Source organism: Meles meles, chromosome 3, assembly GCF_922984935.1.
Source record: "Meles meles chromosome 3, mMelMel3.1 paternal haplotype, whole genome shotgun sequence".
Taxonomy (NCBI): Eukaryota; Metazoa; Chordata; class Mammalia; order Carnivora; family Mustelidae; genus Meles; species Meles meles.
Window position 1 is genome coordinate 97546002 of NC_060068.1, and position 13328 is coordinate 97559329.

At 35.9% G+C, this 13328-nt stretch overlaps 1 protein-coding gene across 2 annotated transcripts in view; it reads left to right on the plus strand.

Moving 5' to 3' along the window:
• The window catches only part of IL6ST (interleukin 6 cytokine family signal transducer), a 57810-nt gene that overhangs the window by 19586 nt on the left and 24896 nt on the right, over window positions 1–13328 (plus strand). For both annotated transcript variants that reach the window (XM_045999458.1, XM_045999459.1), the window contains exons 2-4: window positions 5012–5091; window positions 10106–10411; window positions 11288–11408. In XM_045999458.1, coding sequence (XP_045855414.1) covers window positions 5028–5091; window positions 10106–10411; window positions 11288–11408 — 491 coding nt within the window. In that variant the 5' untranslated portion in view covers window positions 5012–5027. The remainder of the gene's footprint in view (window positions 1–5011; window positions 5092–10105; window positions 10412–11287; window positions 11409–13328) is intronic.

Consider the following 13328-nt stretch of genomic DNA (forward strand, 5'->3'; position numbering starts at 1 on the left):
TATTCAACAAACATTACTTTACCTTCTTTTTGGCAGTTGTAGTTCATCTACTATTCTATAATTATAAATCTGTACCTAAATGTATTATTCATACCTTTTCTTTTGTTTTTTATTTTTATTTTATTTATTTGACAGATCACAAGTAGGCAGAGAGAGAGAAGCATGCTCCCTGATGAGCAGAGAGCCCCATGTGAGGCTCCATCCCAGGACCCACCCTGAGATCATGACCTGAGCAGAAGGCAGAGGCTTAAGCCACTGAGTTGCCCACGTGTCCCTACTCATGCTTTTTCATTTTGTCCTTGGGTCAAAGTAAAAAGAAAAAGACACTCAAAGATCACAATCCATAAATAACAAAATTTATAAAGGCCAAAAGTATCAACTATTTATCAGTTATAACTCCAGTACATTTTATCCCACTTAAATCCATGGGAATGAAAATGAACAAGAATGATAAACTATAGGGATAATCTTGATCTGTTACAATTTTTTAAAATCATTTGTAAACTTTATTCATTTAACGATAATAGTGAATTAGTTCTGATGCGCACCTTACGGCACATTACTGTGTTGAACCACCATAGTTGAGGAATTGCCACTCTAGAAGAACCACTCAGTGTGCTTAGAATAAGCCTTACCTATATCTGTGGTTAGCAGTTACATAGTATCTTTCTTTCTTTCTTTCTTTGACAGATCAGAAGTAGGAAGAGAGGTGGGAGGGTGGGGGGGGGGGTGGGAGCAGACTCTCTGCTGAGCATGGTTTCATAGAATCTTCTAAGATAAGATGCAAATTTCAAGAAAAATTGTATGCAATATGTGGTTAGAATATATGCATGGAAAATTCTGCCAGAGATGCAGGAAGATAATGCTAATAATGGAATTTTAAATTTAGTATGTACTGTCAACAAAATGAGAGGAACAGTACGCAGTGTATTGTCAGTTCTGTCCATTTTATAACAAGATAAGCCCCAAAATAAAGTTGACTATATTGTGTTTAGTATTTTAGTATTTTAGATAGTGCTACTATGTTTCCATCTCTTAGGTTGGGGCTATGAAATGAAGTTCCTGAATAGATGTTTCTTCATCAAATCTTAATCTTTTAAAAAATTACGAAACATTACTTAAAAAAAAAAAGATTTTATTATTTGAGAGCGCAGGGGTAGGGACATAGGGAGACAGAGAAGTAGACTCCCCACTGAGCAGGGAGCCTGACTTGAGGCTCAATCCCAGGACCCTGCATCATGACCTGAGTCTAAGGCAGATGGTTAACTGATGGAGCCACTGAGAGGTGTCCCAGGAAACATTACTTTCCAACTATTAAAATGTGAAACCTAACTTTGCCTGTTATATAAAGTGTTTCATGGCCCTGCTTAGATAAATCTAATTGCTTTGCAGTAACTATAAATACATTTATGGGACCTCTTGTGTCAGAGTTTTGTCGTAAGAATACAGTGCATTCATAGAAAGATTGCCAGTTCCCAGAAACTATAGACAACCCTCTCTACAGTGTGAACGGTACTTGGTGTGGGTGATCAGGGTGTAATTGCATACTGCTCTCCCAACATGATCAGTATTTTCTGCATTTTGTTTTGATGAGCAGTTGAATGATGTGGATTTTTTTCTAATATGGGACTATTGAAAGTTAGGAAGTAAGAAATAAAACCAGTGGAGGAAAATGGTTCCTGCAATTTCATTCTTTTATCCTTTACCCTGTAACAGTTTAAATATTTAGTTCATGAGCAGATTATTATAGAGTGACTCACGTGGTTAGGGAGTACATAAAGTCAAGTTAGTACTGAGATTTAATAAAAGAACCCTGTATCCCAAATGCAGTACTGTGAAACCCTGTTAAGAAGTTCATGGTGGGGGGGGGGGGGCGCCTGGGTGGCTCAGTGGGTTAAGCCGCTGCCTTGGGCTCGGGTCATTGGGATCGAGGGAGCCTGCTTCCTCCTCTCTCTCTGCCTGCCTCTGCCTACTTGTGATCTCTGTCTGTCAAATTAAAAAAAAAAAAAAAAGTTCATGGTGGGGCGCCTGGGTGGCTCAGTGGGTTAAAGCCTCTGCCTTCGGCTCAGGTCATGATCCCAGGGTCCTAGGATCAAGCCCTGCATCGGACTCTCTGCTCAGCAGGGAGTCTGCTTCCCTTCCTCTCTCTGCCTGCCTCCCTGTCTACCTAGGATCTCTGTCAAATAAATAAAATCTTTAAAAAAAAAAAAAAAGTTCATGGTTTTATTTGGGGGAGAGAGTTTACACATCACATATTTTTTAATGCAAATTTCGTTTTTGACTAAGTACTGAAGTCACATGGTACAACATTGGAAAGGTACAGAGTATATGGTAGAGTGTCTCCTTCCTACTGTGGAATCTCATCCAGTAGCAACCAGTCTCTTTGAATTAGTATGCTTCTTGAGGTATTTTATGCATGTATAAAGAAATGAGTGTATTTTTTTTTTGTTCCTCCCCACAAATAAATACACTGTTCTCTACCTTAACAGTATTTTATTTTATTTATTTATTTTTAGATGCCATTACACATCTCTTAAGTAGTGATGTAGAACTTTTATTTTTTTTTTGGAGCTGCATATAGGCTGTATTTAGATACACCATAATTTAACTAGTCCTTACTTGTGCATTAACCTTTTTTATTAAAAACAAAGCTATAGTGAATAACCTTATGTGTGTGTTGCTCTGCTCATTTCTGTAGGATAAAATACTGGAAGAATTATTAGATTCAAACATATGTATTTAAGTTTTGATCGATAATGCAAAACTGGGCATGTATCTTGTCTGCGTTCTTTTTTTGTTTATAATTGAGCTCTGATTTACAAAGAATTCAGTTTTAAATTCCTAGTTTATTGGGAAGATTACACTGTTTATACTGTAAGTGCAGCAAACGAGAATACCTTGATGTGATGGTCTCAAAATACTGTGTTGATAATTTTTTAATTTTCATTATATTTTTGCCAAAACTAGAAATGATATTGGGCTCACAAGTTTATAGCTCAGTAAATTTTTAATGACCATCTAGTTTATAGAACATGTCCAGCATCTCAGAAGTTCCCTTCTGCCCTCCCCCCCCAAAAAAGATAACAACTGTTCTCTATCAACACAGATGATATTTGCCTGATTTTGAACTTTTATATAAAGGTAATCAAGCATACTTTCTTTATGTCTCATTCTCTTCTCTCTTAATAGGAAATTCAGTCATGTGGTTGTGAGTACCTGTAATTAATTGTGATTGAGTTACTTGAATTTTTCTGTTCTACTGTGTTCGTGTTTGGTTGCGTCTACTTTTCAGTACTTAAACTTGTATGAACATTCTTGTATTTGTCTTTTAGAGGAGTGAAGCACTCAACTTTTCTTTACTATATACCTTGCCTGGGTAGATTTTGTTGGTTTGTTTTTAATTGAGGCCTAATTTATAAAGAATAAAATTCACCAATTTTTAGTGTACAGTTTTGTTGGGAAACAGTTCCCCATAGATCTCTTAAAGGTTTGCATACAGCCTTGGAAAATTGAGATAATGTCTCTCTCCAGAGTAAGAGGCAGGCATGCTTACTGCCATTTTAAAAGATCTGGGTTTCCTAAGCTCAGTCTTCCCACATGACCCACACATGACACACACATGACCCACTGTGTGTATGGGTGTTACCAGTCGCTCTTGACAGTGCTCTGTTGGAATCGGGGCCCAGGCAGTTGTCACAAGAAAATGCTGCTCCTGGTATGAGTAATAAGGTCCTTTGTCTCTGATGCAGGAGTCTCTTGTCTCCTGCCAGTATTCATGGAACTAACAGGCTAACTTGTTAGCTTGCAAGCAAGGTAAAATCTTAGTGCTTTTCACATTTCTTGACAACAATTGAGTGAATTTTGACTAATACATTGAGTTTTATCACTACCACGATCGGGTCATAAAACATTCCTGTCACTCCAGAAAGTTCTTCAGTGTCTCTCTACATTGATTCCCTTTTTCCACTTCAGCCCCAGCCAGCTCCCTAACCTGCTTTCTGTCACCCTGGTTGTGCAATTTGTCAAACACCCTGTATATGGAATTCAGCAGTGCATAGGCTGTTATCTGTGGCTTCCTTTATTTAGCATAATGCTTTTGAGATTCATGCTACTGCATGTATCACTAATTCATTCCCTTTTATTGCTGAATGGTATTCTATTGCATGGGTATACCATTTGGGTATTGGTTTATCCATTCTTAAGTTGATAGACAGTTGGGTGGTTTTTAGTTTGGGATTACGAATAAAGCTGCTATATGAATATTTGAGTATAAGTCTTCATGAGGACATGTATTATGTATTTTTAGTTCTGTTGGATACATTCTTAGTGAAATATGTATTATTACTATTATGTACATTTAACTTGGTAAAGAACTGCCAAATCATTTTCCAAAGTGCTATATCATCTTGCATTCCTTTCTGGGGTGGTTTTAATTTGTATCTCTCATGAGTGGGGTTGAAAGTACCATTTTTTATGTTTTAAATAATTTGCATTTTCTTTTCTATAAGTTGCCTATTCAGCTCACCTTGCTGGTTTTTCTGCTAGGTGTTGGAATATTTTAGTCATGTGTAGGCATTCTTCATATAACGGGATTTTTTTTTTTGGTCATGGTATTATGAATTACAAACGTTTTTTTTCCATTTTGGTAAATACCTTTGGAGATTGCTTTTGGTGGGTTTTGCCATGTGTCTCTGTGAAGTACTGTCTCACACAGTATTTACTAATAATTTAATAATACAAGTCTTCACATAATAAACAAGATTGTCCTTTTAATTAACCTTAAAGTATAAATTGTGTTCCATCACTTTTTTATGTAGCCATAACTCTGGTGGGAATAAAGAAAAACATTCTGATGACTTAGGTTTGTTTTCTGCATGTTCATAAAATTTTACTACCTTTTAGAAGAAGACATCTATCCAGTGAAAACAAGAGCTTTAGGAATTGTGTCTTTACTTACTATGTGTAATAAGAGAAAAAAAAATAAAAATAATACTATGTGTGTCTTTTACAGAAATACCTAATGCAAGATGTTGACATTGCAAACTTGGATAGTGCACGCGCTGTTTATTTTCTTCACCACTGAATCTGTAGGTAAGGTTTGTGAAATACACTACCTCCCAACGTCATAAATTAGGTTTATGTATTTTTGTATAATTATATAATTAAGCTTATGCTTCATAATTATGTAACTATGTTAATGTTTTTATTCTTTCTAGGGTCATTATTGGGAGAATAATGCTGCTGTAACCTAAAAATGATTTTGAAATGTAAAAATATTCCTGATAAATTTATAATTTGAGTTGAAACAGTCTCCCAGTAATCCTAAATGCTGTTTAAGTATACTAACGAAACTTTAAGGTGGGGGGGTTAGAATACATTGCCGGTTTTTTGGGCATTTTTTTAATACATAGGAGAAAATCTATTAACCTTTCGCACTTCACTTTTTAATGGCCAAAGGTGTCACTGAACAGTGCTGTGTTAGTGACAGGTCTGGAATCCACAGCCTCATCCTTAAACTGGTTGTTACTAGTTGACAAGAGATAAATACAGAAATTAAGAGTAAATGTTTAGAATCTCTAAACAGTTTGATGTAGCCGTGACATCCAAGCATGCCATCACTGGACTTAAAGAATACGGTATAGAGCAAAAGTATAAGTCTGTGAGAGATTGGGGGTAAAAAACCAAACTGATCTTTAACTACGGGTAGTTTGAAAGGCACTGCTGTAAATCAACCCCTTTCAGAATCTAGGAATGCAGCTTCTTTTTGAACACTTTAAGTGACATAAGACTTATTTTGAAAATTGTTATTTAGAAAACCTTTCCTTATTCTTGGGCCCAAACTTTCCTTGTAACTTTTTCCCATTATCCCTAGTTCTGGAGTAGTTCCACTTTCTCTTCCCACTGTTCAGCTTTTAGAAAATACTGAAGGACCGCTTTCATGTGTCTCTAAGGTCTCTCTTGCCCACACTAAACTTACCCAGTTGTCCTAATTATGCTTCATGGGACTTGGCTTCTAACCCTGGACATGTTGATTACCCTCCTGATTCTTCTTTTGGTTGCCCATAGCACATTCCAAATATGAGACCATCACACCTCTCATACTTACCAGCTATAGGACTTAGGCCAGTTACTTGACTGTGTCAGTCAGTTTCCTGATTTAAAAAATCGCCATAATAATTGTTCCTGACTCCTAGGGGTATTGTGAGAATTAAATGAGTTACTATACACAAGCCATCTCGACAGTGCCTGGCCCAGAGTAAACATTATAAAAAGGATAGTAATTATGTGATTGTTACTGAGGTTTTAATGAAAACGCACTTAAGAAAAAAAAATAAGTTTAATGTACCAGAACTGGACGTGGTCTGAGTAGAGTGATTTTATTTTTACTTTGATCTGAGCCTTATTCTTACTCAGTCAGCATAGTTTTTGGCCAGCTAAGATAAACTGTAGTTTCAGTTAAGTTACTTACTGGTCAGTGAAAATTCTTGGGTATTTATTTATTTATTTATTTGTTTGTTTGTTTGTTTGACAGAGAGAGATCACAAGTAGATAGAGAGGCAGGCAGAGAGAGAGGAAAGCAGGCCCCTGCTGAGCAGAGAGCCCGATGCGGGACTTGATCCCAGGACCCTGAGATCATAACCTGAGCCGAAGGCAGCAGCTTAACCCACTGAGCCACCCAGGCGCCCCAAAAAATTCTTAGGTTTTCACATGGATTACTTTCAAGCCATTTCTAAGAGATTTTGCTCTTTAGCAAATTTCATTATATTAGTTTTGGCCTTTTGGCCTAATCTTCTAAAATAATTTTAATTCTAATATTAACATCCAGTGTTAGCGATCTTTCATAGCCTTGTCCTTTGCTAATTTGGTGTGTGTGTGTGTGTGTGTGTTTGTGTGTGTGTTCTGCCAGATTATTTAAAAAAATGTTCAAAATAACAGAAGTAATATTATTGCTGCTTCACAAATTACTTAAAACTTCATGGCTTTAAATGGCTTTAAATGACAGTAATTATTCTCACAGTTTATGTGTGTCAGGAACAAAGTTGGGCACAGCTGGATTATTTCATCTCTGTGATGTCTGGGGTGGGGAGTCACTTGGACTATTCAAAGATTGGGGACTAGAATCATCTGAAGACACTCTCATTTATATGTCTGGTATTGATTCTGGCTGTAGGCTAAGGGCTTTGCTAGGCTTGTTGGCCAGAACACCACATGTGGTCTACCCATGTGGCCTCGGCTTCCCTGCAACATGTGACTGAGTTCCAAGGACAGATGTCCCAAGAGAAAAAGAATGCTAGTTGAAAGTTGTATTCTTCTAACCTATGTGATCTAGCTAGTCACATAGCACATTCCATTGGCTGGGGCAGACATAAGCTCTCAAAAAGATTTGAGGGCAGGATGGGAATATTGACCCCATTTCTTTGTGGAAGGAGTATCAGTCACATTGTAAGAAAAATGCGGGATGGGATAAATACATAGGTATGACCATATTTGGAAAATATAGTCTGCTATAAGGACTGAAAACAGGTCCTTCGGCATACTCCATTGAAGACCTCTGTCTCACTGACTTCTTTTTTGTAGAAGTTTATATATATGAGTAATCAATTAAGGATGTCTTTTTTGAACCTATGAAATTTCTGTATTTGTAGATCAATAACAGCCAGATACGAGCAGTTCTGTGATGTTCAGCTGTTACCTGTTATGGTATATTCTAATCCACATTTCTTCATCTTGTCTACATGATTCCAACTAAGTTTATCAAATGCCTTTTTAAAATTAAAACATTCTTTTTCTACAATTTAATCTCAAATAGCCTGGTACCCCTGTAAAAATGGGATTAATTTGGCATAGGATGATTTTAATGAGACTGTGTTTCACTTTGGAACATCTGCTCGTTTCTGGTATCTCATTCTGTGTGATTAAAAATTTAATACTGAGTCTGTAGTTACATCTTTGGTTATTTAGTATTCTAAAATACATTTCATTTATTATTCTTTATTACTTTAGAGAAAGTAAGTAAAACAGGAGTGATTTTTGCCAAGGGATAAAAAATAAATAAATAAATAAATAATAAAATAAGGACTGGCCCAGTATCAACAGGGTAACTTAATAGTATCCCACAAGATGAAGTTCCATACATTTGGAAGTACAAAGTTATATGTGCCCTGGGCATGTATTAGACATGTATAATGATAGCAGGGTCATATAAACAGCCCACCTTAAAAGTTTTGAAACAAAGAAATCCACATTCCTACTCTGGGCATTATAGATTTTATGATATACTCCAGGATTCCATTTGAGAGTAAAGCTTTGACTGCAAAGAAAAAAAAAATTTAAAAGTATAGTTTTTAATTCTTCTGCTAACTTTGAGAGAATCTTCCATACCCTATCAGTGTGACTTGATTGTCTTTGGAGAGTAGTAATAATTATGACAGGCTTATCATTTACTACTGGTGGACTATTAAATACCAGGCATGATAATAGGTGCTTTATGTAAGTAATTTTAATCTCAACTCTTCAAGATAGCTTTTATTATGGGTGCCTGGGTGGCTCAGTCGGTTAAGTGTCTGCCTTTAGCTCAGGTCATGGTCTCAGGGTCCTGAGATCCAATTGCACATCAGGTTCCCTGCTCAGAGAGTCTGCTCCTTTTGCCTGCCATTCCCCCTGATTGTTCTCTCTCTTTCTCTCTTTAAAGATAATAACTTCATTTTCCAAGTGAAAACACTGAACCTCAGGGTGGGTTACCACCCAGAAACCCATTGGCAAAAGGATTCACTAGGGAAAGTTGCCTTGTGTTTCTGGGCAGTGAGGCTAGAGTCAAGCCAAGTAGTTAGGATTTTGTCTTTGATGGTGTAAGCAGCCATTAAATAATTTAAAATACGGAAATAGTATGATCATTTTGAATAGTAACTATGATAGATAGCAGCACATAAGATAAACTGGAAGGAGGTCAGACCATGGTATAATGGCCTGAGCTTCAGCAGGCAAAAGGGACTGGTGAGAAGAAAGAGGTTGACCCACATATAAGAAATAGAACCAACCAGACTGAGTGCAATACTGTGAAGTTGAAAGAGGTATTGAAGGTGACTACAAGGCCTAGATGACTGGATATAAATAGTGCTGTTAGCAGAGGTTGAGTAAGTTTTTGAAAGGGACTGTGATAACATAAAAGTTTTAGATGTGTTTTCTTTTTTCTGTTTTTTAAGATTAATTTGAGAGAGTGGGTGAGTAGGGGGAAGGGCAGAGGGAGAGAATCTCAAGCAGACTGACCACTGAGTATAGAGCTTGACGTGGGGCTCGATCCTGTGACCCATGAGATGACAACCTGGGTCAAAACCAAGAGTCAGACGCTCTTACAGTTGGGCTGCTCAGGTGCCCTTTAGATGTGTTTATCTTAAAGTACTTAGGAAGGATTTTGGGTGGATATGTCTTGCAAGTTACTGAAAACAGTAGGAAGTTAGAGCTGGAGATGGGGTTTAGTTGCCATCAGCATGGAGTTAAGTGATAGTTAAAGCATACACTTGTGGTATAGTTCTTTTATGCAGGCTGATTTTGTTCTGTTTTTAATATGGGATTTTATCCCATTTATTGTTAAAACTAATTTATTTGGCCATCTTGTTCTATGTTCTTTATGTTCTTTGTTGTTCTGTTGCTATATCCTTTGTTGTCTGAATTTTGATAAAAGAACATTGTCTACTACTTCCCTGGCCCCATCCATACCCCCAACACCATTCGGGACTGGAGAGGAACAGAACCTACCACTGCTTCTTTGCTGGAGGGTGTAATACAGACCCTGGGTCTGAATCAAAAGAACGGGATTGGTGTAGAGTAAGTGTGAATCATGCTGCAGGCAGTCTGTGTTTACTAAAGCAAAGTCAGAATGTTCTATAAAAAAAAAAAAAGGCTGAAGCTTGCTCTTTTTTTCATCAGCCTTGTAATTTGTATATTTCTTTACAAATTGAGGCACTGAATTCTGGCCATATTATTTTTTCACTGTGTAATTCTTTTTCGCTGTCTTTAAGAGATAGATTGAGGACTGCATTGATAAATCCCATTTTATACCAGAATAATTCAGTACACTTTTCTATTTTCCCTTGTTCCTTTTCAGGTGAACTTCTAGACCCATGTGGTTATATCAAACCGGAATCTCCAGTTGTACAGCTTGGTTCTAATTTCACTGCGGTTTGTGTGCTAAAAGAAAAATGTATGGATTATTTCCATGTAAATGCTAGTTACATTTTCTGGAAAACAAACCATCTAACTGTTCCTAAAGAACAATACACCACCATAAACAAAACAGCATCTAGTGTCACATTTACAGATACATCTTCATTAAATACTCAGCTGACTTGCAACATTCGTACATTTGGACAAATTGATCAGAATGTTTATGGAATCAGAATAATTTCAGGCTGTAAGTTTTGTTTTATTTTGTTTTTGTCTTATTTCAAACTTTGTTATGACTGTTGAATTACATTTGTATGTCTCTTGGTCTTTATGAAATGCAGTTATTTGTTGGCTTTATTGACTTTTGGACATGCTTTTTTTTTAAAAAATAAGTTTTGAAATGGAAGTCCATTTGCATTACTGCTGTACAAAAAGCTTGAAGAGTAACATATCCTGAAAGTCAAGTTTCTCAGTTTCTTAGAAAAATATTTTTACATGAGACCCACAAAAAACAGTTCTTGAATTGAAATTTGTCAGTGTATCCATAATAATTTTCAGTACCCTTTAATTGGTGAGGAGATCACATACAAAGCAACTATCCGAAGGTGAGTAAATACTGGAGAACGTCCTTTTTTGTGTCAGAGTAAACTTAGTCTGATCCAAGAGTAGCTTGTCAAATTTATGGATCCCCAAGACCATAATTTTGGTTTTTGCTTTTCCTCCAACAGAGTTTAAGAAAATAGGAGGAGAAATATAAGTAAATCATTTGTTTCTATTTAATTGCCTCTTACTAACAGGCAGTAATACTTTATAAAATACACTTCATGGGGAAATCAGTTAATATTCTTAACTAGTTACAAATGAAAGTTGATTTTGTGTAGAAAATTAATTTGAAACATGCTAGTTAGTGACAGTTACAGAAAATGTGTATTAACCTAAAAAGAGAAAAGATGAATTTTTTAGTCACTAGTCTTTCATTATGTCCATACATTTTGCTAATGTTTGGGGGTTTTTTTGGTTTGTTTTTCATGTAATTTAGGTTGTAAATGTCTTGGGTAGTATATAAATTGCATGTTACTTGTGGGTAGAAAGCTTTTGAAAATTGCTCATTTTTCCCTTTCAGTGCCTCCAGAAAAACCTAAAAATTTGAGTTGCATTGTGAATGAAGGAAAGAAAATGATGTGTCAGTGGGATCCTGGAAGGGAAACATACCTGGAAACGAACTTCACTTTAAAATCTGAATGGCAAGTAGTTTTTAGGTTTTTTGTATGTTGAACTTAATAATTTATCGTTTGTGCTAGAGTTTTTATTTCTTAAGGTGGAAATACTAAATGCAAATTTTTGTCTAAGCCTTTATTTTAGAGCATCTGAAACAAAAAAGTGGAAAGAACAGTATAATAAATTCCCATGTGTTCATCATCCAGCTCCTGACCAGTCTTCTGTATACCCCACCCCAAATTATCTTAAAGGAAATCTGAGACATCGTATCATCTCATCCATAAATACTCTAGTTCATACCTCTGAAAGATAGGGATACTTTAAGACACGTAACTGTATACCATTATTATACCAAAATATAACTGAAGAAACGTCGATAGATTGTCCCATTTTCAGTTAGTTTCATGTTTCCTCAGATGTTTGATGAATATATGTATATACATACTTTTATAATTTTTTTTGAGTATAGTTGACACATAATGTTAAAACAGTTTCAGCCATACAGTGTGGTGATTGAACTCTGTATCTTAGGCAGCGAGCCTGCTTCCCTCTCTCTCTCTCTGCCTGCCTCTCTGTCTACTTGTGATCTCTCTCTGTCAAATAAATAAATGAAATCTAAAAAAAATAAAATAAAATAAAATAAAATGGCATTGTATTCCCTATGCTGTGACACAAATATTTGTATATATTTTTACAAGTGATCAAATCACAATCCCTACAGTCTCCATGCATTACAGATTGGTTTTTTTGTGTGTGTGTGTGTTTTTTTTTTTAACCATAGATTCTGCCTGGTTTTCTTTTTTATTTTGCAATTCAGTCGTTAAAGTAACTGTTACACAGTGTTTAACATAGTCCTCTGTCCCTTTTTTTTTTTTTTTTTTTGCCCTGGAAATTTCTATTAAGTCTAGACACTTGATCAGATTCAGGTTTTTTGTTTTTGTTTTTCCAAAAGTAATTCGTAGGGGTGGTATATACTTCTTAATTCTTTTTCTCCCCTTTTTCTTTTCTTCTTTCAGGTGCCATCACACCATATTTTACCTTAATTGAAAGTGGAATAATAAGCAATTAGACAATCTATGTCTGCTGTTTTTGTCAGTCATTTTTATCTTTCTCAGTTTTATTGCAAAATCATTGATAAACATTACTGAATAAGTTTAAGCCGTATAGCATAGTGGTTTGATTTACTTAAATTGTGAAATAATTCCCACAATAGGTTTATCTGACAACTGAAAAAGGAAAAAAATTTTCTCCTTGGGATAACTCAGAGGATTTACTCTCTCACATTTTCCCTGTGTATCATACATAGTGTTGGTTACAGTCATGTTGTATATCACATCCCTCGTACTTAGTATCTTACAACTAGAAGTTAGTACCTTTTGACCAGCTTTGTCCAGTTCCCCCTCTCCCCACCCTCTGCCTCTGGTAACCGTAAGTTCTTTTTTGTGTGTGTTTGGTCATTTTGTTGGTTTATTTTACAGTCCACAGATAAATGAAATCATGAGTACTTGTCTTTCTCTTATTTCACTTAGCATAATCTCTTGTCAAAAATGTAGAATTTCTCCATTTTTATGGCTGTCTAATAGTTCATTGTGTATGTGTATCCCATAGCTGCTTTATCCACATCCATTGATGGACACTTAACGATGTTCCCATGTCTTGGCTATTGTAAACAATGTTGCTGTGAACATGGGTGTAGATACTTTTTGAGGTAGTGTTTTGATTCCTGGATCAAAAATGGCCTGGATCACGTTGTAGTTTTATTTTTAGTTTTTTTAGGCTCTTTCATCTTTTTCATAATTGGCTTAAGCACTTTACAGTTTCACCAACAGTGCATAAGGGTTCCCTTTTCTCCACATGCAGACCAACATTTGTTATCTTTTAAATGATGGCCATTCTCAACAGGCATGAGGTGATATTACAGTTCTAAATAACATTCTTCACATGAT